This window comes from Rhincodon typus, chromosome 4 (genome assembly GCF_021869965.1).
Source record: "Rhincodon typus isolate 14 chromosome 4, sRhiTyp1.1, whole genome shotgun sequence".
Classification (NCBI taxonomy): domain Eukaryota; kingdom Metazoa; phylum Chordata; class Chondrichthyes; order Orectolobiformes; family Rhincodontidae; genus Rhincodon; species Rhincodon typus.
The window spans coordinates 93,835,386-93,859,705 of record NC_063335.1 but is presented as its reverse complement, the minus strand read 5'-3'; the positions used below and the strand labels follow the sequence as shown (position 1 = coordinate 93,859,705).

General features: G+C 39.9%; 1 protein-coding gene across 1 annotated transcript in view; it reads right to left on the bottom strand.

Moving 5' to 3' along the window:
* Window positions 1-24,314, bottom strand: part of LOC125482977 (rhophilin-2-like) — a 50,176-nt gene extending 25,862 nt beyond the window's left edge. The window contains exons 1-3 of the mRNA XM_048596173.1: window positions 24,198-24,314; window positions 7,296-7,411; window positions 4,236-4,364 (exon numbers count right to left, since the gene is read on the bottom strand). Coding sequence (XP_048452130.1) covers window positions 4,236-4,364; window positions 7,296-7,411; window positions 24,198-24,251 — 299 coding nt within the window. The 5' untranslated portion in view covers window positions 24,252-24,314. The remainder of the gene's footprint in view (window positions 1-4,235; window positions 4,365-7,295; window positions 7,412-24,197) is intronic.
* Between the last annotated feature and the right edge of the window lie 6 nt (window positions 24,315-24,320).

Genomic DNA, 24,320 nt, shown 5'->3' with positions numbered 1-24,320 from the left:
GCAGAAGTAGACCATTTAGCCCATCAAGTCTGCTCCACTGTTCAATGAGTTTATGGCTGATCTGATAATCCTACACTCCACTTCTCTACTATTTCCCCTTAACACCTGATTCTCTTACTATGTGAAAATCTCTCTCAGTCTTGAATGTACTTAACAATCCAGCCTTGACAACCGTCTGCGGTAACATCCACAGACTCACCACTCTCAAAAGAAATTCCCTTTCACCTGTGTTAAATGTATGACCCCTTATTCTGAGATTTTGTCTTCTGGTCCTAGACTCTCACAAAAGGGAAAAACCTATTGGCATCTACCCTATCAAGTCATCTCAGAATCTCCTGTGTTTCAATAAGGTCATTTATCATTCTTCTAACTTCCAATACATAGGCCTAACTTATTTAACCTCTCTTCATAGGACAGTTCTCCCATACCCAGTATCAATCAGTGAACTTTCTCTGGATTGCATGCAATGCCAGGTTACCTTCCTTAGGTAAGGGGCACAAAACTCTTCACGGTATTCCAGCTGTGGTCAGACTACTAATTTCTACAGTTTTAGCAACACCTTCCTTTTTTATATTAAGTTCCCTTTGAAATAAAGGCCAACATTCCATTTGCTTTCCCCATTACCTGCTGAACTTGGGATATTAGCTTTTTGTGATTCATGCACGAGGATTCCCAAATACCCTGTTTTGACGCTTTCAGAAGTCTCAAATAATATGCAGCTCATTTATTCCTCCTGCCAAAGTGAATAAACTCACATTATATCCATCTACCAAGTTTTTAACCAACCCGTTTAACCCGTTTGTATGTTTTCCTCACCAACTGCCTTCCCATCTAGTTTTGTCATAAGTAAACTTGGCTCTCACCCATTCAATTTCCTCATCCAATTCATTATTATATGTTGTAAATAACTACGCCCAGCACTGATTCCTATGGTACTCCACTAGTTACAGGCTGCCAACCTGAATATGACCCCCCTTCTTTGGCCAACATTAGCTTGTATTCGTACTATAGTCAGGGCTTTCATGACCTTTACAGCACTATGTCACATGACGATGTGATGTATTTACCCACTGAGCTAGCACGGAAGTACCATTAAATAAACTAATTTTCTTCTTTCCGAGACATATTGTCATAACATTAGCAAAGGGTCCATACAGCAGCATTATCCTTCATACCATTTACATATAAAAGTTCTTCCACAATAGTTGTGAAGGTGCTGCCAGGAAAGAAAATGTTCCAATTCTTTTAATTCTTTCTCAAGTTCGCAACTAAAAGATTTGGCATTTTACTCCTATACTATTGTAAATGATCATTTTTAATCAAAAATAAGTAAATGAGCCAGAGGACTGCCTCACCTTGAATTTTATTTGTCCCCATGTGCAAAGATAGCTATCATTCTGCCACTTCAAAGAAAATGATCTTACCACAGTGGTCAACCACGTAGTCACCTTACACTAAATCAGTGATGCACGGCACTGTTCTTCATTTCTTTTTAAAAATGAGAAACCGTGATGTGAGAAAAATAAAAACATAACAAAACATAGGAATCTTCCCAGCTACAGAAATGAGCAAAGATGAAAAAGTTTGGAGATTCATGTGAGATCAGGAGTGAGGAGCTTCCTATCACTGACAGCAAAAAACCGATCGGGGAAAGCACCAGGTTGGTGACACTACAGCACAGCAGGAAAGGGTAAAGGTGAACAGAACCTTTGTGATAGGAGATTCTATAGTTAGGGGGACAGAGAGGGAGATTCTGTGGCTGCCAACGGGAATCCAGGATGGTGTGTTGCTTCCCAGGTGCCAGGGTCTGGGAGCAGCTGCAGAACATTCTCAACGGGGAGGGTAAGCAGCCAGAAGTCATTGTGCAATGACTTAGGTAGAAATAAGGATGAGGTCCTGCAGAGTGATCATAGAGAGCTAGGAGAAAAGTTAAAAACCAGGACCTCGAAGGTGGTAATCTCCGGATTAGTTCCAGTGCTACATGCTAGCGAGGTTAAGAACAGGAGGATACGGCAGATGAATGTGTGGCTAAAGAAGTGGTGCAGGGAGCAGGGATTCAGATTCCTGGATCATTGGGATCTTTTCTGGGTCAGAGGTAACCTGTTCAAGAGGGCCGGGTTGCATTCTGAACTGGAGGGGGACCAATATCCTGGCGGGCAAATTTGCTACTGCTGCATGGGAGGGTTTAAACTAGATTGGTGACGACGGTCGGGGTGGGGTGGTGGGGTGCTCTTAACCAGCAAGGAAGCAAGTGTGAGGCTAGACAGAAATACAGTAATCGGACATAGCAAGTTGAAGAGATAGTTCAGGATGGAATAGGTCAGGGAGCGAGGAATGCCTGTTGGATTAAATTGCATCTATTTCAATGCAAGAGGGCTGAGAGGTAAGACCGGTGAACTCAGGGCATGGATAGGTACGTGGGACTGGGATATTATAGCCATTACAGAAACATAGCTAAGGGAGGGACAGGACTGGCAGCTTAATGTGCCAGGGTATAGGTGTTTCAGGCGGGACAGAGGTGGAGGAAAGCGGGGTGGGGGTTGCATTTTTGATTAAAGGAAGTATCACAGCAGTAGTCACAGATTAAATAACTGCAGGATCATCCAGTGAGGCTTTGCGGGCGGAGCTAAGAAATAAGAAGAGGATGGTGACATTATTAGGTTGTACTATAGGCCCCCAAATAGTCAACAGGAATTAGACGAACAAATATCAATTTCAGTTAAGAGGGGAAAAAAATACATGAGAACCTGAAGGGCAACTTTTTTTTGCACAGAAGGTGGTATGCATATGGTAGGAGCTGCCAGCGGAAGTGGTTGAGGCGGGTACATTGACAACATTTAAAAAGCATTTGGACAAATACATGGTTAGGAAAGGTTTAGAAGGAAATGGGCTTAGCACAGATGGACATTTTGGTCGGCATGGATTAGTTTGGGCCAAAGGGCCTGTCTCTATTCTATAGGGCTCTAAGAACATCCAAGATTATACACTCTCATTTTCTGCCCTATAGAGAGAGTGCTGTCCTACTCTGGAACGACAGGATCACAGATTCAAACCTATTGAGTTAGAGTAAGAATCACAGGGTTGAGTCTTAATTTCAACAGACATACCATTAGGAATGACAAGGAATTGGAAATGCCAAAGTTGTGCAATATTTTCTAGCATGCTGCATCACATATTGGCAAGCTATACATTTGCATGCACAATTCTCAATATAGTGAGATGCTAATTTCAATCAATCATTCTATCACAATCTTACTTGATCAAATTGTTTCTTTAACAGGAAAAATAAAGTGCGCTTAGGTACAATATCCTTTGTCCTTCAATGCCAGGGACAGGGTGCACCTGCACCACAGGGTGAACAAATTTGCCAAATCCTCCCTGCCAGACAGACCTAACCATTCCAGAAAATGATAAAATTTACCCTCAGAAATTTAACAAAGTTTGGAATGCCTCGCAACAATTTGGGATGTGACATAAATCAAGTTTCTGCATCTTTGACAAAAGGACTGCATGACACACCCTGTTATCTAAATATGAACAGTGACTCAATTTCCCACACTGCCAGATTTGTTCAATTACAACAGAAGTAATAAATAAAGTACTAAATTAATTTAAAATTATAAAGTTAGGTGAAGTTGATATTTAATATATATTCAACATCTAATTTTCTCCTTGGCTGAAATTCATTTATTGGTTTGTGCCTTTACTGTTCACGATAAACAGATCAGCAGGTTATCAACACCCCAAACTTACAGGAAATAGGGATCTTCCCCAGTAATCAAGACAACTATATTATCATGTCTATGGCTGTGATTTTGTCCCCTTTCTACAAAGAAGCATCTCGCATCTCTCTAATAATGAAATGGTGGAGCAGGTTTTGCAGGACTGAATCTCTGTTCATAAAAGATGTAGTGAAAATTAAATGAACAAATAGTTTTCTCTTATTTAAATGGAGATCACAAATTCAGGACTATGCACATCATATGTTTGTTTTAGCATACAAGCTTTTTCCCCCAAAGTATATCTTAACAGTAAAACTAAACATACACCTTAAAATCCAAATCGCAAATCAAAATAAAAACAGAAGTGATGGAACATATTGCACTACAGACAGCAGGTGAACGGTGAATGTTTCTAACACATTTTTTTTTAAAAAACATGCATTCAGTTTACCGAACCTCAGTTCTAGGATTAATTTCAAGATGATATAAAGCCTGCGCATAGAAAATACTCACTTTCCATTTTGATAAACTTCCACTGAGCTGTTCAGTTCCTCTAGTTCTTCCTTTAGAAGCTGTAAGTTGGAGTTCACAAAACTCAATTCCAGAGCCACATTTTCCTTCACCTTGTTGTTAGTTGTAGCTCTGGAACATCAAAATTTAAAATGAAATTTAAAAAAAAACTCCACATGATGATCACTTACAAATATGTGCCATCAATAAATTGAAAACAAAAAGGAAACCAGTTCATAGCAGTGAAATTTCAATGTGCCAAAAAATTGAACTTGGAATTATTCTTGTCTCCAAGTCAGAAATTGCATATTAAAATTTGATTACAGGCTTGATGACAGAATCCAGCCTGAATTGTTTTAGGGTGCTGAAGCAATACTAAGTTGTCTGAGGAGTCCTCTTTTGGTGACCTGTTAAACCAAGGCTCTGTATGCCAGCTGCAGTAGATGTACAGACCCTACGGTATGACATAATAGGCAACTATAAATAAGTGAAAATTCTTTCTTATACTACAAGTCACATTCTCAATCGCATCCATGCTGGCAAGAAGACAGATAGAGATTTCAGAATGATCTTCTGCATGTATAAGCAATGAGAAATCAGATACAAAGTAGCATTAACAACGTCATAGCAGATCATCTACATTAAAGGTTCTATATATTTGTAAGCTGTTATAGTATTGGAAGTCGGGAAACAGTGGATAAAAATAAACAGAACAGTGTGCATACAGTTTTTAAACACTGTACCAAAGACTGACAAAAGGGTTAAAACTGCTTCTCTCTCAAAGGAATGACTTTTTTTGCTCATTAGAAAATGTAACAGTGTATCTGGCTGCCCCTCTGTATTGTCTGCATCCCAAAGGGCAAACCCCAAGGGGATCTCTGGGTCTGTGTCCAACACCAACTGCATTCAAAAAGCTACTGCGGAAAGCACTGAGGAAAGTTCTTTATTTCATACTTTGCACAGTTTGATTTACCTATTGTTTCTTCTAACTTTCAGGGACATTCTGCATATATTACATACAAAATATTTGAACTCCCCCCTCAATATCCTATTGTTACTCAAATAAAAAAAATACTGCAAATGCTGGAGACTCAAATTAAAATAAAATAGAAAATACTGGAGTAGATAAGAACCATATTGGACTCAAACCATTAACTCTGTTCTCCACAGATGCTGCCAGATAGGTTGAATTTCTCTAGCACACTCTGTTGGTATTCTTCCTATTGCTTCCTACATGCTATTGCATTTAAAACAGTCCCTCTCCCTATATGAATTATGGTAAAGGAGAGAAATAAATGTGTACTTTAATTAATCATAAGATGATAATGAGGTAGAATGGCAATTTCAGTTAGCCTTAATTGAAAATTGAGTTGCTGGAGCAGATCCATTTCTGGTAATCCATAAGAGAGTAATAAGTGGGATGAATTCATATAACAACAAAGGCACAACATTCCTTCAAACACCAACAATTAGATGTGTCCAATGTCTGGACACTTCCACTTGATTGGTCAGACTTCTGGTATTGACATGGTACATCTGGAGGGTATTCTATGCTGTCTACACCTCTTTTGGTGCATGAAGTTCAACTGTCAAGCATTAAATCAGAGTAAAATAATGCAGATGTTTGACATCTGAAAAAAAAAGCAGAAATTGCTAGAGAAGGTCCAGCAGCATCTGTGGAAGCAGAAAGAACTAATTTTGAGTCCAACGTGACTTCTCTTCAGAAATAAAGGAGGTGGAAAAGTGGTGGGTTTTATGCTGTTGAAGAAAGTAAGGAGGATCCCTAATCTCCTTTACCCATTCTTTTTCAACCCACCCCTTTCTTTATTTCCAGTATTATTCCTAACACTGTTTCCTTCCCTACATTAATTTCAGCGAGTTACAATCCTTCCAAATTTCATGTAGTAACACCTCCTTCCTCAACCGTGAAAAATGACACAGAGCTGAATTTACACTGTAGGACATTTCGGTCTATGCTAATCCAACTGAAGAAAATGTGCCAGATCTTCAGGTTTTCATTCTGGGGTGGAGTTAGGTTTCTGGGAATCATGGTGGATGACTCTCAAAAACAGACTAACAGTTCTGTCAAGTGTGGATTCAATCTGATAGAAGGTCTGTCTTGGCGCACTACTACTCTTGTCCGATATTTAAAAAAAGTGAAACAAACAGCCTTCACCTCTCATACTCTACACAATACCAGACCCCATCCATGCCAACTTAAAGACTCAACCCTCATCTAATAGCTCTTCATGCTAACTTACCACTAATGCCCTCTTATTCCCGCCATGATCATCCATGCCTTTGTACTCACTCTCATAGTCCTTTACAGCCCCTATGCTAACTAAATGCCAAGTCTCACCAAACCATTCCTGGCCAGCTGAGATTGTCTCACATGCAATTTTAGCAGCAGGAAGAGAATCTGTTTTACTGAATTTGCCTTTGCCACCGATGCGAGTATGGGATGCTACTATATTGGAACGGTTAATTAGTAGTACTTAATATATATTATTTTATTCAGCATTTTGATAGAATTACAGAAAAGCCAATTCTTCTTTTATTTTGTCTGTATTTTTACACGACAGTTAAAATAAAGTGTGTTTTGCTTAAAGTCGACAGTTTGACCAATCAAATTGCACCTGGAACGCAATGCCTTACAATTACCTTTAAAATAAGAAAAAGTTAGGGTTTAGACTATCTTCTTAATATATTTTGAAGGGGTTTGTTCTGGCTTATAACATCAGCATCCATTGACCCTCTATGTGCAGTTATAATCAGTGCTGTTTTTGTAAATTGGTCAAAAGATTTTGTCTGACCCATGAAAAAAAAAGTAACTGGAAGTGGCATGGTGGATGAGGATGATAGTGTGCACAAGTTATACCCTGAAAATAACAAAGCTTTGTTGGATCAAAGTGTCTCGTCCCTCTTCTGTAGTGTCCATGGGAATTAAAAAAAGTAAAGTCCAGAAGAGGAATTTGTTTTTAAATAAAACACTCACATTCAGACAATCAGGTTTGTAGGACAAGTCCAGCAATCGGTCAATATCAGCTAAACGGCAATACTCACCGAAATAGATTTTCAGCTCCTGCTCGCATTCGCATCTCCTTGTTAATCTGCTGGTTAATCCGAGCTCGGCGATGCTGTAGCTTGCTCCGCTGAGTCTGTGCAAAGGGATCACAACCCTGTAATTAAATGAAGAAGGTAATTGTTTATAAAAAGGTATAAATATTCTTACAGTACTAAAAGGACACTACTTGGTCCATTGTGCCTTTATAGAGCCCTTTCAAAAGAGCCAATAAATCAAATTCACTCCTTACTCTCTGCCTAAGATTCTGCCCAAAATGTGTTTAAAACAACTTTTCAGCGAGTGAATTTCGATCATAACAATTTACGCATAAAAAACTTCATCCACATATTCCTCTGCCTCATACTGAATGCCCGTAATTCTTTTGCCAATTATCTTCAATCTGTGTAATCTGTTATTAACATGCTTACCAGCAAAAATAATTTTTTCTAATAATTGAACATTGTAAATACGAACAGGAGTTAGCCATCCAGTTTTCTATTTCTCAAAACCCTTTAAAATTTTCAACAAATCAGAAGAGATGGTGACATAATGATAATGTTGCTAGTAATCCTATGGGACAAAGGTTGAAAACCTGCCACAGCAGCCAATGGAACCTAAATTCAATTAACAAGTTCAAGTAAATGAACAAAGAAAATCTGATACGAAATAAAGAACTGTAATTGTTGGAGATCTGAATCTAAAACAGAAATTGATGGAGAATCTCAGCAGGTCTTGTCAGGATTGTGGGAAGAAAACGGAGTTAACATTGAGTCTGGTGACTACATCAAATATGACCATCTTTATCTATCACTGACTGTTGTAAAAACCTATCTGGTTCACTAATCTCCTTTAGGAAAACAATATGCTGTCCTTACTTTGTCTGGACTATATGTAATTCCAGACTCCCAGGAATGTGTTGAACAACAGCTGGAGGAAGCACCAAGTGTGGCAAGAAATAGATTGAAATCCTCCACAAAGAATACAATGTTCATCATCACAAGTGGCTTGGTAGCTCCACTGCTGACCAAGATGGCTAAGTCCTGAAACACAACTGCCAGACTGGGTGTATACATGTGCTGAGAAATAAAAAACTCTATCCCTGCCCTTAATCTGTCGCAAACAATTACAGTGAAAGGTAGGGATGGCCAGTATTGTGTGATAGTACCCAGATGCTAAATGATATAGGTTCAGAACAAATTCAGTAACTCAAAACTGAATATCCATTGTGGACCATTAGAAGTAGCAGAATTCTATTCAACCACAAGGTGTACCCTACATCTAGCATATCCTTTACTCCACCATTACCACCAAAATAGGGGATCAACACTAGTTCAAAGAAGAATGCAGGAAGGTAGCCAGAAAAAGCACCAGGCATACCTAAAATGAGGCGTAACCTGGTTAAGTTACAACATAGGACGATATGCATGCCAAACAGAAGCATCATGTGATAGATACAGCTAACAACATCTTGGGGACTACCAAGGAGTAACTGAACTAGCCATAAATAAAGTTTTTAAACGACATGTTCTGACATTTTATAACACCTCTGTGGCACATAGAGGTAGGGACAAATCACAATGCCACAAGATCCCATTTGAACTAGCTATATAATCACCACGACTACAATTCGATTAAATTTATTGTAGAATTCACCCAGTTCAATTAGTGCCGAGATTCTGGGCAAGAATCATGTCTGATCTGTATTCCTGGCTATACATGGAGCAATTGGTATTTGAAAAATTGCTCATATTAGTCGTTAGGCAGTTTCTGCACTTCCTCTGAAGCCTCACATCGCCCTCTGTCTGTTCCTAAAGTCTTTGGTCAGTCACAATCCAGGGACTTCCACCAGGTACAGGGATGTTTTCTCACTTAGGGGTTGTGTGAGGACATCGCTATCGTTTTTCCATCGTCTTCCTGGGACTGTCTTGCTAGGAACAAGTTCCAAGTATAGCAGTGCTTGGGATGTCTTGTGTCAGACATTCAAAGAGTTGGTTTTGAATGTTTGGTGCCTTGATGCTGCTGTTCACCTCTCTAAAGAGTTGATATTAGTACACACTCAATTGTAATTCTGTCACAACACCTTCAAATAGACTTTTGGTAAACTGAAGACAGAAGATGGTGGTGGAGGATTGCTTGTCAGACTGGAGGTCTGTGACTAGCAGTGTGCCACAAGGATAAGGTGCTGGATCCCCTGCTTTTCGTCATTTATATGAATGACTTAGATGTGAACAAGGGAGATACGGTTAATAAGTTTGCAGGTGATACCAAAATTGGAGGTGTAGAGGACAGTGAAGAACCTCAGGATACAACTGGACATCGATCAGATAGGCCAATAGGTGAGAAGTGGCAGATGGAGTAATTTAGATAAATGCGAGGCAATGCATTTTGGAAAGGCAAATCAGAGAAGACTTATACACTTAATGGTAAGGTCATGGGGAGTGTTGCTGAACGAAGAGATCTTGGAGTGCAGGTTCATAGTTTCTTGAAAGTGGAGTACCAGGTAGACATGATCGTGAAGGAGGCATTTGGCATGCTTGCCTTTATTAGTCAGTGCATTGAGTATAGGAGTTGGGAGGTCATATTACGGCTGTACAGGACATTGGTTAGGCCACTTCTGGAATACTGCATACAGCTGTGGTCTTCCTGCCGTAGAAAGAATATTACAAAACTTGAAAGGGTTCAGAAAAGATTGACAAGGATGTTGTCAGGTTTGGCGGTGTTTTAGCTGTAGGGAGAGGCTGATTAGGCTGGTGCTACTTTCCCTGGAGCATCAGATGCTGAGAGGTGACCTTTTCAGAGGTTTATAAAATCAGAAGGGGTGAGTACAGGGTGAATAGATAAGGTCTTTTCCCAGGGATGGGGGGAGTCCAAAACTAAAGGGCATAGGTTTAAGGTGAGGGGAAAGATTTAAAAGGGACTTAAGGGGCAACATTTTCACGCACAGGGTGATGCATGTGTGGAAATGAGCTGTCAGAGGAAGTGGAGGAGGCTGGTACAATTACAACATTTAAAAGGCATCTGATGGGTACATGAATAGGAAGGGTTTATACGGATATGGACCAAATGCTGGCAAATGGGACTAGATTAATTCAGGATATCCGGTCAGCATAGATGAGCTAAACCAAAGGGTCTGTTTCCATGCCGTATAACTCTATGACTCCATGATCAAGTTCAAGGACACTGCATTTTTACATGTGATAATGCAAGCTGGTACAGATAAAAATATTTTTTCAACAGTCTCTGTTCCTACCTGTTGTTATTTCAGCCAATTTAATTTTAATTTGAAAAATAACTAGGCATCTTCAACCCCATAAGCCAGCATGCCTTCAGCTAACCGAGGAAAAGGCTGTTTGACGATTAGGATCTCAAGCCCATAACTGAGGCCACGGATTATTGGGCAACAATGATCCCCCCCTCTCCTATATGCTTTGCAGACTTGGACAACCTTCAGCAGGCACCTCAAAGCACTGGAGAAGTACCACTACCAGTGTATTTGAAAGACTCTCCAAATCTGGTGGCAAGAAAGGCTGCTATAAACAACGATGACTTCAAGAACAGGTTTAAGACTACAAATTCTGGGATGAATAATTCTGACTCCCATCCATCATCTAGAAGACATAAGGCGGGAGTCTGATAGAACAGTCTCCAACAACACAGTGGCAGCAACATGGAATATTTACACGATGCACTGCAACAACTCACCAACGTGCATTCAACAGCTCTTTCTAAGCTAATGGCATCTACCACCTAGAAGGTCAAATAAGCAACAGTCAAATAGGAACATCACCACCTGCAATTTCCCTTCCATGCCACACACCATTGCTGCGAAGTTGGGTACAGTACTTGTGAATTGGAAGGCAGGGTGTTAGAATTTGTTTGGAGAATGATAGGGGGTGGGGGGGGGGGGGGCGCGCAGGGAAAGAGTGTGTGGTCCCTTTAAAAGACGATGTGCTTTTTTTTCAGGTGCATAGAGTGTTCCTGAAATTGAAACGTATCAAAAGGCTGTGTGGTTAGTAATGCAGGCAGTAGTTTTGTAAAAGGTTAGGGGCTTCAGCCTGGGATCTGGCTGGTTCGTGTATGGGATCTGAATGGGTTTGGACAGATATGAACAGATTCAGGGTGCAAAGGCCACTCTTGGCCTTTGCAAAAGGTCCCAGCAGATTTGAATAGACTTGGGGATTAGTGTCCTAGATCTTTAAAACTTAGGTGAGAAGTGGAAAATCTATTTGTGGTTGACTAAATCAAAAGTGGGGGAAATGGCTCTTAATGTTGCTAAAATGATTCTGGGGTTTGAGGATTTTTGCCAAGAAAGTTTAGAAAAAGATGAAAAATATACTTTTAGATTTAGCAAACAGGCTAGAATTGGATTTGACAAGGGATGACAGGAAAGCTGAAATTGTAAACGAGTTAGTCAAGCATATAGGTACATCAGAGAAATAGGCAAGTGCAGTGGAGCTAGAAAAAAATCAAATTGAAAAATCAGACAATTGGAGTTAGAAGATAAAGAAAATGAAAGAAGAGCCAGGGCAGAAGAGGAAGAAAGGGATCTGCAACGGTTTGAATTACGGTTACAAGCAGAGGAAAGACAAAAAGAAAAGACAGAGAAGAAAGGGGGAAAAAGTGAAACTTTCAATTTCGGAAGTTGCAAGTTAAACAGGACAGCTGACTTAAAATGTTGGAAATGAAGGTAGAAGATAGGCTTAGTGAGGAGGAGAGTGATGATGAGCAGACCCATCATAGCCAAAGACCTGATAGGGATATATACAAATATATGAAAACATTACCAAAATTTGATGAAAAAGATGTAGAAGCCTTTTTCATTTCCTTTGAGAAATTGGCTAACCAGATATACTGGCCAGAGACTGTGTAGGTAATGTTAATTCAGACCACATTGGTAGGTAGGGCTGGTGACGTGTTTGCAGCTCTGTCAGATGAGACGTCAAGAGAATATGAAACAGTAAAACAGGCTGTTGAGTGCCTACGAATTGGTACCAGAAGCATATAGACAACGGTTCAGAAATATAAGGATGAAACCAGGTCAGACTTCAGTCAAGTTTGAAAGAATTAAACGTAGCAACTTTGATAGATGGGTGAGAGCATTAAAGATAGAAAAGACATATGAGGATTTTAGAGAATTTATTCTTCTGCAGGAATTCACAAACTCACTTCTAGAAATGATAAGTCGTCATGTTGAGGAACAGAGTGTTAAAACGGCAAGAAGAGCTGCACAGATGGCAGACGAATACGCATTGGTGTGTAAATCGAAAGCTAGCTTCCGACAGCAATTTCATTCCGTGAGGGATAGAAATTAGGAAAAAGGGATATCCTTCAATGAAAAACAAAAAGTAGATCACACTGGGAACAGCTTACCACATGAAAAAAGAAAGCCAAGAGGGTGAAAGAGAGGTGAAATACCTCAGGTAATAGAGGGGGACACACAAAGTCACAGTGCTGGTGGGTTAAGACAGGCACTGGCAAAAAGGATGTGGTAAAAGAGGCTAAACCAGTGGGATGAGTTGAGATAGTGAGGGAAATCCCAACAGGAGTCAAGGAGCTGCAAACGAGTGCTTGGCAGGGTAGTCACGGGCTGGGTACTAAGACAGTGTCCGATCTCTTCAAAGACTTCGCCTCTGTGGGTAAGGTTCACTCAGGAAGAACAGGGGGAGAAGGTAAAAAAGTCAGGGGTGGCACGGTGGCTCAGTGGTTACCATTGCTGCCTCACTGTGCCAGGGACCTGGGTTCGATTCCAACCTCAGGTGACTGTCGCACTCCTTCTGAAATGTTACCCAAGAGAGTAATAATCTGTGGAATAAATGGAGACAGATTTAGCGTTGACCTGCAAAATAAGGCTGGAAAGTTCAATCAAGACTGGGGAAGTGACAGTGGGAGTGATTGAAAGAGTGTCTATTCCAGGAATACACGTCGTTCTTGGAAGCAACCTAGCCAGATCAAAGGTGGGAGCAATGCTCGTTGTAGTGGAGAAACCGAAAGAAAACCAGGGAACTAAGTTTTTTTTTTATTAATTTGGATTATGTAAGTGAGAATTATATCTATTGGAACTGCATACTATTAGAATTTTGTTTCATTCGGCAATAGTTAGAATTTAAAGGGGGGGCTTTTCCATTTATTAATAGTTCTGTTAATTTGTTCACTGTTAGACTTAGATAAACAAATTATTACTTGTTGATTATACAGTGACTGTCAGTAGTTAATTTCATTTAACCTCCCCTTTATAACAGATTGGGAGGTGAGTGCAATTATACTACTTCTCACACTTGCCTTAACATATTAAGAAGCAAGACAAACTTCTCTGGGTGTTTCAGTTTTAGTTATCAGAGGGAGGGATGGGGGTCGACTTCTACTTCATAAACACCATCCTGAGCTCCATCGTTTTTGCTGAAGCATACCTAATAGTATCTAGACCAGATGGACTGCAGTAGTTCAAGGTGGCGGCTTACCACCACCTCATCAAGTGCAATTAGGGATGGGCAACTAACATTTGCCTTGCCAACAGCACAGTCATCCCATGAAAGAATAAAAAAAAGTCCCCTTATCCTTCTCTGCTCCAAGAGAATAATGCAAATCTATTCACATAACTGAATTTCATCATTATTACTACCACTGCATATACAGTCAGCTCCGCACGTTTGTACATGCTCAGTTGTAAATCTGTCACAACACCTTCCAAGAGGTTTATGTTAGCAACCTCAGTTCCAAAGATACTACACTCCACTGTTACATAACTGTGGCAACTTAGTTGATTCTGTATACAAGTGCAGGTAAAAATATTTTCAACAGCCTTTGCTCCAAGCAGATGTTACTTCACCCTTCTCACAAGATTTCCCACAGGGTGTGGAATCTTAACTACAGCATTAATATCAGAATAAAACAGAATACAGGTATGCATTATATTGTCATGATCCTGTTGAAAGCGTGCACTAGGAATCAAGCCCAGCTATTCTACGAGTCATCACATATGTATAATTGATCAACTGAATCACCGAGGTTAATTTGTCTAATGTTAACTGCAATTTAGGACAAATAAAGCTCACACCAAGTTTTATGAATAAACAAACTAAAAAGTTATGGACAAACTTATCCTTTAATAGGTTGCAAAATGGATTAATAACGACCACAATGCAAGTTTAAAACAATATTTCATTTACCACATGCACACACAGTATAGATTTCATAGCTCTATAGAAAACACAGGTATAAAAGGAAGAAATTATACAGATCAAGAGTCTAAACCACAAGGGTGAATGAGGTGGCTTTCTCACAGTTCTTTTGGTTTTTGGTGTTATCGCTGCTGTTGACCTCAGAATGACAGAAGATCCAATTTAGTAATTGGTGAGTTGGACCTAGATCTTTGTTTGAACTAAAGATTCTAAAAAGGAGAAATTCTGAGTGTTGATTTTTTTCATTCAGATAGTGAGAAAGACAGAGACCTATCTTTGTTTCTAGACTTTCTGGAGGTCTGTGTAAAATTCCCTCTCTCAGTTCAGTGACAAGCTGCAACATGTGCATCCAAAAGCTTTTGCCAGGCAGCTTTTCAACCCAAAGGCACCTAGTGCCAGCCTGTCTCACGGAAGTATCAAATTTAGTTTCTTCAAAAGCTACATGATTTTGTGCACCAATAACTTAACACATACAGTTTCACATTGGGCCTTTGCGTTGCAAATTAAAACACCTTGTATTGTCTCTGCAAGTGTCAAAACTTTAATTTTTACCAGTTTATATTCAAAACATATATGTAGTCATTACAATATTTATAAGAAGGCTTCAAGGAAGGAGTAGAAATCTTTTGAAAAATCAGCAAAAACACCAACACTTTCTCAAATGTAGCTCCAGCAGAAATCCCAAAAGGAGATACCTATTAACTCCCATTCAACCAATAAGGCAATAGATGATGGTTTTCTGAGCCTCTTAAAAGTAGTGCTGGCAGAGGAAAGGAAGGCATAAGATGCAACTTTAATTTTCCAACACCAGCTGAGTTGCACAGGAGGTTAAAGAATGGACTCTGAAAGTGAGATCAGTTATTCAATCTAACAAGCTGGCCAAAGGATGCAAAGCCTCTGATCTTTTCAATTCATCTCCAAACATTCTTCTACTCAGGCCTCTTCAATTAATTTACCTTATATTGCAAATAAATATTTAGAAAACCAAATGCTTAACAGTCAACAACCACATCCGCAATGCAGAAGGTCACCAGAATCAAAGACTATAATATTTAGTAAGGGCTTTCAGGAATGCTTATTCCTTGATTTTTGTCTCAAATTTTCAACAAATTTTCTCTATTTATTTTGTGTTCTTTCATTGAATTTGGGCATTACCGGGATGTCCAGCATTTCATGACAATCCCTAATGACCTCTGCACTGAGCGACTTGTGAGGCAATTTCAGAGGGTAGCTAAGAGTCCATCGCTTTTCTCATTATAGAGTCACATATAGAACATAGAACAGTGAAGCATAAGAATGGGCCCTTCGGCCTATGATGCTCTGTCGAACATGACACCAAATTAAACTAATCCCTCATTAAAAAACAAAAGAACCACAGATGCTGTAAATTAGGAACAAAAACATTTCCACCACCCCCAGCGAGATGCTACCACCAGTCACATATTCCCCTCCCCTCCCTTGTCCGCCTTCCACAGAGACTGCTCTGGACACCCTGGTCCACTCTTCCGTAACCCCCAACACCTTCCCACAGCCCCAAGGCACCTTCCTCTGCAACCGAAAAAAATCTTTCTGAAGAAGGGTCCCGGCCCCAAATGTCAGCTTTCCTGCTCCTCTGATGCTGCCTGGCCTGCTGTGTTCCTCCAGCTCCACACTTATCTGAGCAACCTGTTGCCTGCCACTTTAACATACCACCCTGTTCCCTGGCCAATATCTGTGTCTCGGGCTTGCTGCAGTGTTCCAGTGAAGCTCAAAGCAAGCTGGAAGAACAACACCTCATTTTCCGCTTGGGGGCCCTGCTGTCCTCCGGATTCCATATTGAGTTCAATAATTTTAGGGCCTAAACTCTCCCATATCCTAGCCCCATACCCCACACACCAGGCCTTGACATCACAGTCTTCCATTACACACTACCTATTGTTAGTCACTAACTGTCCCCATTAACAGCTATTCACCCTCCTCGTCAGATCATTATCAACTCCTTTGTTTATCCAACTGCTCTTCTCTCTCTTTGGGCTCTATCCTATTGTTTAGTCCCCACCCCATCCCCTATTTTCTGCATATGAACTGACGTTTTCCAAGCTACCATCAGTTCTGAGGAAGGGAAACTGGGCCTGAAATGTTAACTTTGATTTTTTTCTTCACAGAAGCTGCCAGACCTGCTGAGCTTTTCCAGTAACTTCTGTTTTTGTAAATTAATCCCTTCTGCCTGCTCTTGATCTATATCCCTCCATTCCTTGTAAATGCTTATCTAAAAGTCCCTTAAATGCCCTATCGTATCTGCTTCCAGCACTACCCAACTACTGGCAGCATGTTCCAGACTCCTACTATTCCGTGTAAAAAAAACTTGACCCCTCACATGTCCTTTGAAGTTTTCCACTCTCAACTTAAATGCATGTCCTCTAGTGTTAGACATTTCAATATCGCCCTTGGTAACTGACTCTTCCACCCTGGGAAAAAGCTTCTGACTGTCCACTCTGTCCATGCGCTTAATAATCTTGTAGACCTCTATCAAGTCCCCTCTTAATCTCCGTTGTTCCAGTGAGAACAACCCAAGTTTCTCCAACCTCTCCTCATAGCTAATGCCCTCCATACCAGGCAACATCTTGGTAAATCTTTTCTGTACCCTCTCCAAAGCCACCACATCCTTCTGGTAGTGTGGTGACCTGAATTGAACACAATATTCCAAATGCAGCCTAACTAAGGTTCTATAAAGCTGCAACATTACCTGCCGATTTTTAAACTCAGTGCCTCGGCCGATGAAGACAAGCATGCCATATGCCTTGTTGACTACCTTTTCCACCTGTGTTGGCACTTTCAGTGACCTGTGTACCTGTACACCCAGATCCCTCTGCCTGTCAGTACTCTTAAGGGTTCTGCCATTCACTGTATATTTTCCATCTGGATTAGACCTTCCAAAATGCATTACCTCACATTTTTCCGGATTAAACTCCATCTGCATCTCTCTACCCAAGTCACCAACCGATCTATATCCTGCTGTATCCTTTGATGGTCCTCATCGCTATCCGCAATTCCAGCAACCTTTGTGTCATCGGCAAACTTACTAATCAGACCAGTTACATTCTCCTCCAAAACATTTATATATATTACAAATAGCAAAGATCCCTGAGGAACGCCACGAGTCACAGGCCTCCATTCAGAAATGCACCCTTCCACAGCTACCCTGTCTTCTATGACCGAGCCAGTTTTTAAATCTATCTTGCAAGCTCACCTCTGACCCCGTGCAACATTACCTTCTATATCAGCCTTCCATGAGGGACCTTGTCAAAGGCCTTACTGAAGTCCATGTAGACAACATCCACTGCCCTACCCTCATCAATCATCTTCGTCACTTCCTCAAAAAACTCAACCAAGTTAGTGAGGCACGACCTCGCCTTCACAAAACCATGTTACCTGTCACTAATACACCCAGTAGGAGTAAATCGTGTCCTGAAGAATCCTCTCCAATAATTTCCCTACCACTGACGTAAGGCTCACCGGCCTGTAATTAGCTGGATTATCCTTGCCACCTGTCTTAAACAAAGGAACAACATTGGCTATTCTCCAATCCTCTTGGACCACCCCTCTAGCCAGTGAGGATACAAAGATTTCCTTCAAGGCCCCAGCAATTTCCTCCCTTGCCTCTCTCAGTATTCTGGGGTATATCCCATCAGGCCCTGGGGACTTGTCTACCTTAATGTTTTTTCCAAGACCCCCAATACCTCCTCCCTATTGATCTCAACATGACCCAAACTATTTACACACCCTTCCCCAGACTCATTATCACCAAGTCCTTCTCTAAGGTGAATACTGATGCAAAGTACTCATTTAATACCTCACCCATTTCCTCTGGCTCCACACAAATTCCCTTCTCTGTCTTTGAGCGGGCCAACCCTCTGCCTGGCTACCCTCTTGCTCTTTATATATGTATAAAAAGCCTTGGGATTTTCCTTAATCCTGTTGGCCAATGACTTTTCATGACTTCTTTAAGCCCTCCTGGCTCCTTGCTTAAGCTTCTTTCAACTTTCCTTGTATTCCACCCTTGCTTCATGTGTTCCCAGCCTCCCAGCATTGATAAATGCTTCCTTTTTCATTAGGCTCACAATATCTCTCGTTATCCAAGGTTCCCTAAACTTGCTATACTTATCCTTTATCCTCAAAGGAACGTGTCAATCCGGAGTTCCGAGCAACTTACACCTGAAAGCCTCCCATATAACCATATGTTGATTTGCCCTCAAACATCTGTCTCCAATCTACATTCTTCAGTTCCTGCCTAATATTGTTGTAATTAGCCTTCCCCCAATTTAGCACCTTCACTTGACAACTACACCAATCTTTATCCATCAGTACCTTAAAGCTTACTGAAGTGTGATCACAGTTCCCGAGCTGCTCCCCTACTGAGACGTCGACCACCTGGCCATGCTCATTTTCCAATACTAGGTCCAGTACGGCGCCTTTCCTAGTTGGACTATCTACGTACTGTTTCAAGAAGCCCTCCTGGATGCTCCTTACGAACTCTGCCCTATCTGAGCCCCAAGCACTAAGCGAGTCCCAGTCAATATATGGGAAGTTAAAATCACCCACGACAACAACCCTGTTACATCTTGCCAAAATCTGCCTACATATCTGTTCTTCTATCTCCCGCTGGTTGTTGGGAAGCCTATACTAAACCCCAAACATTGTGATTGCACCCTTCCTGTTCCTGAGCTCTACCCATATTGCCTTGCTGTATGAACCATCCAAGGTGTTCTCCTGCAGTACAGCTGTAATATTTTCCTTAACAAGTTGTGCAACTCCCCACCCCTTTCATATCACCCTCATTTGACAACAGCCCCTCCGTAAACCACCTTCTGGAAGCAGTGACTGCACTGATGCAGATCTTCCCCACGTCAGCCAATCAGCGTCACCACTCTGCTGCCCTCTTCAAGGTACCTGTTCCAACACACTTTCAAGGGCAACCAGGGTCTGGCAATAAAATGTTGGCCTAGCTAACGACCCCTATATTCCATGAATGAATTTTAAAAAGGGAATTCACTTCAAAATTTCACACTGAAATCCTTCAAGGTCACTTCGATCACCATCTAAATCACAGAACAATTCTTACAAATTGGCTGGTTGAACAACATCCTCGTACAAATCAGCCTTGGATTCATCAAGATAGTAATTTGGCACCATCATTCCACAAACAACTGTCCTTGAACACATTGAACACATATCACATTTAGGATGCAAGCTTATTGTAGGCATCTATGAGCCACTGGCACAATTTTCCTAGTTAAGTGGTTTCCATATTTTCACCTCTAGTAAACCTTTATTTACCTTTCAGCCTATTGTTCACATCTTTCAGATCCTTTCTTTGCAGTTCTTATTTACACACATCCAATAACAACACATGTAAACTACTAGGAATAACTGCCATGTCAGTATTAGACAATTTCATATCACTGACTACATTTTCAATGTCCTGCAACTTGAGCAACAGAGGAGCTAACATTTTTTCCCCTTAGTCTTCCCGATCACAAATTCCACATTTCTTTGATGTATTTTTTACAATCCTCTTCATCTATCCGGCCTTTCTTATGAACATGGGTGAAAACGCATTTCTGACATTTCTCTTTGAGGAGAATTCTTCTCTTGAATTTACCAAACACCTTCATGCTGTCTGCCATACATGAATGATCTGCACCTTCTTCTGGCCAGTCATCATTAAGAATTACATTTTCAACATTACTGCTAATAATCCCATTTATTTGCCCAGAGTTCACTGGTGTTTCGTCCACATTTCCAATGTAGGCCAAGATACACATTCTTTTCGCAATATCAAGTGAAATAAAAGTGAAATTTGATAATTTTATCAAGTTCAGTTTGGAGACTGAGTGTAGTTTTCTTTTTCTGATAAAGTCAGCCACGTAATAAATTTAGTGCATCACTAGACACCGGCCCTGAACTCTGAAAACTACCTTTTGTTGGTTCTCTGAAGGACTAGAGTCAGATACCTTCACAGAGAGGTAACATGACCATTTTGGAATACACTTTAATCCTTTGTACATTTTTTTCTCTCTATTTAACTTCCTCTTGTTTTTCAACAGAATCATGACAGGTCATGTGAGACATTAGTTTTTGCAGATTGGCTGATAGATTTTACTTTTGCTAATTTTAGTGGCAACCTAATGGCTCATTCAAGTGCCTTCAAATCAGTGAACCACATTAATTAATTATAGGTTAATTACTAACCATAACAAAAAAAGAAATCAATTAGGAGCAATAGTAGATTATTCAAATTTTTGAAGTGTTCTGCAGTTCATTTCAGTCAGAAATAATTTTCTAGCTCAATGCCATTTTCCTGCATGATTCCCATATTCCTTATTGTTCTTAATATCTAGAAATCTATGGATTGTCTTAAACATATGTCTTGAAGATCTCATATACCTTGTATAAAAGGCAACTTGAGTTTTTAAGAAATTAAGTTTGAAGCTAAAAGTCACGTGATTGACTTTTGCATAAGTACATGCAGTAGCAATAGTTTTCCTGACCTCAAACTATATTATTGTTCCAAAATTGTTTACTAACTTAAATGACAGCCAAAAAATATTTTTTTAAAATACCAAGGACAAATTATGCAAATCCTTAAAAATAATCATTATATTCAGTAGACCCATAGTAATCAGTGAAACTTTACAATATACAATTCTACTAACAAGCAGATGGCCTGAAATTGCTTTATTCTGGTACCAGTCCTCATCAGTAGAAATATACAACTATGCACCAAGGCTCGACAAATTGTTGCCTACATGAATTTATTCTTTCTTCAGTTACCAAAAATGCACAATCCCAGTTCTTCACTTCTCCCTACTCTTATGGTCCCAACTGATGTTATTATGGGAAAAGTAGATTGAAATTGGGCTGGAGAGATCATATTTTGGTTTTATTTTGGGATTGAATAAGATAATTTCTCACAAAGATCAGTAAGAAATATTGGAGATTTTGTTTTATCATTAAAAACAGAAATTTATTACATGAAAGAAATAAAGATAAAATAGAATAAAATCAAACAGTTTACGAATAACACAAGTTTAAAGATTTCAAAACACAACATAACAAAATCCTATTAATCCCAAAAACACTTTTTTGCAGTACTCACAGCAGAGAGAATCTCTAAGTTTAATTTAGTTGTACCTTCAAATCTCAGTCTGGAGAATCTAATGGCCTCTTTCTGGAGCCTTCAAACATCGGGATTCAAACTTTCTCAGCTTTAACTAAACACTTCAGGATCACACTCAAACAATTCTGATCTGGAACAATTAAGTAAATGCTCTCAGGTAGCTTTTTTCTTTAAAAAGAATCCAAACTATCTTCTCTCTTTTTCAGCAGCAAATGTTTCCCTCTAAATATAAACCAAACAAGTCCAAAACTTTCAATCAGAGAGCCTAATGTACTGTTTTGCAAACTTTGTTTGCTTGTAAACAAACAAAAATTCATTAGATTTTAACTCTCTGAAATATTTCACATGAAATCACCATGGCTACAGATATATCTAGAAGTTATTCATTAAACTCCTTCAGATACACAGAATAAACTCTCATGCTACATTTTTGTTCAAAATTCCAAACTCAAAAATTAAAACATATATAAACCTTACACCACATTGCAATCTGTAGGATTTTACAGTCTTCTGTAATGTGGTTGCCTTCTCCTGGAAAATTGAAATGTAAATGCTATCTATCCTGTTGATACAGTCTATCCTGATGAGATAAATTTCACTCTCATTTTAACTTAGACTAGGATTGGGAGGTATGTAGTTGCAAGAATAGATGATTGGAATTTATTCCTCCTGTCCTACAGTTGAAGCAATAAGACAGAAGACATAAGACATAGGAGCATAATGAAGTCATTCGGCCCATCAAGTCTGCTCTGCCATTCTATCACGGTTGATATATTTCTCAATCCCATTCTCCTGCCTTCTCTCTGTAACCCTCAATTCCCTTACCAATCAAGACCTATCTGTGTCTGACTTAAATACACTCAAGGACTTGGCCTCCACTGCCCACTGTGGCAATCAGTTCCTCAGCTTAACTACCCTCTGGTTGAAGAAATTCCTTTTCATCTCAGTTCTAAAGGCTTCACCCTAAGGCTCTGTCGTCAGGTCCGAGTCTCTCCTACTCGTGGAAACATCTTCTCCATATCCACTCTATCCAGGTTTTTTACTATTCTGTAAGTTTCAGTCAGATTCCCTCCCTTCATCCTTCTAAACATTGAGTACAGACCCAGAGACCTCAACTGCTCCTCATATAACAAGCCCTTCATCCCCGCAATCTTTCTTGTAAACTTCCTGTGGACCTATTTCAACGCCAGCTTATCACAATAAAGCAGGACTTGGGATTTACATTGATTAAACTTTTCCTGAATGCAGTTTATAATTTCTCCTATATTTCTGCTCGTAATTTTTATCAATTAACTGGTCATTCCTTCTGTATCTACGTAGCCTTCTTTCTTCAACATAGAGTATGCAAGTCCATCCTACACTATAATGGCCAGAGCATCATAACTGAACATTCCTTCTTTCCAACTCTACGGGAGAAGAAAAAAAGCAGCAAATCAGTGTGTATGTTTATTACTGTGTTAGATAAATGGGGAGCCAGTTAGCTCAGTTGGCCAAGAATGTAATGCTGAATCACATGAATAGCTCAAAGTTCCAACAACACTCTAGCTGAGGTGGTTCTTGGGGCCTACCTCCATGCCTTGCCCTGTAATTATATCATGACACAAGCCAAGATTAGCAACCCTCGATAAAGTACAGCAAAGTGCAAAATCAGAAAAACACTCTGTACGAATCATCCAAACAGCTGCCAAGCTACCCTGATTTTTGGATCTTCCTTGTCTCTGGAGTTATATGGAAACAGCCAAAATGGGCAGCAATGTGCTCCATTTCAACACTATAATCAAATTCCTTCACGTAGGTTTACTTGAAAAAATTCTGATCTTTCTAATCACCTACAGTTCAGATGTAGTCAAATAAGGAGGAGCCTGCACCAGAACTATACACATATTCAGCATGTTATTGTACCAAATACAGAATGACTAACTTTAAGAAAATGGGACACTGCAATAAAATACAAGGAATTTTCTAATACATAAATTCTTTATATCCAGTTACATTTATATCTGGTACACTATCGTGTTCTATGTTTTCCTCTCCCTACACTAGTTATTACTACATATATGTTCCAGATAATCTACGTTTCCTTTATTGTTAGAGTATGATTGCAGTATACAGTCAGTAAATTTTATTTCTACTCCACTGCTAATAGTTACAGTATACATTTTCAATCACTACAGTATCACCATAATGTTCCACTTTTAAGATGATGATTATATTTTGTAAGTTACACACTCTGCACAGTGAATGATGATAGTATACATTTTCTAAGTTACACTGTTTGCACGGTGAACGATTACAGTTTAGTTTCTGTACTATTACAGTATGATTTCCGTGTCACTCTCATTAATTACAAAATGAATTCAGCACGCTAAACTCTCCCCACGTTAGAGACGACAACGAACATTCGGCATGTCTCACTCTCCTTATATTTTTCAATCCTTGCAGTGTATATTGCAAGTCTTACACTCTGCTCTTCTTTGAAGCCTGTAGACACTGCCCCGCTGACAGGTGCCTGTTTCCTTGGAAACGCGGCCCGCCGCCCTGTCCCCGCACTCAGCCTCACTCACCTTACGAACACTACCGTTGCCTCGCAACTCGGTCTCCGCTCCGCTCTCCGTCATGCCAATCCAGCCCTCGCGCGACAAAATTGTAGAGAGAAAAATAAAAGAAAATTCGCCCCAAATCTATCG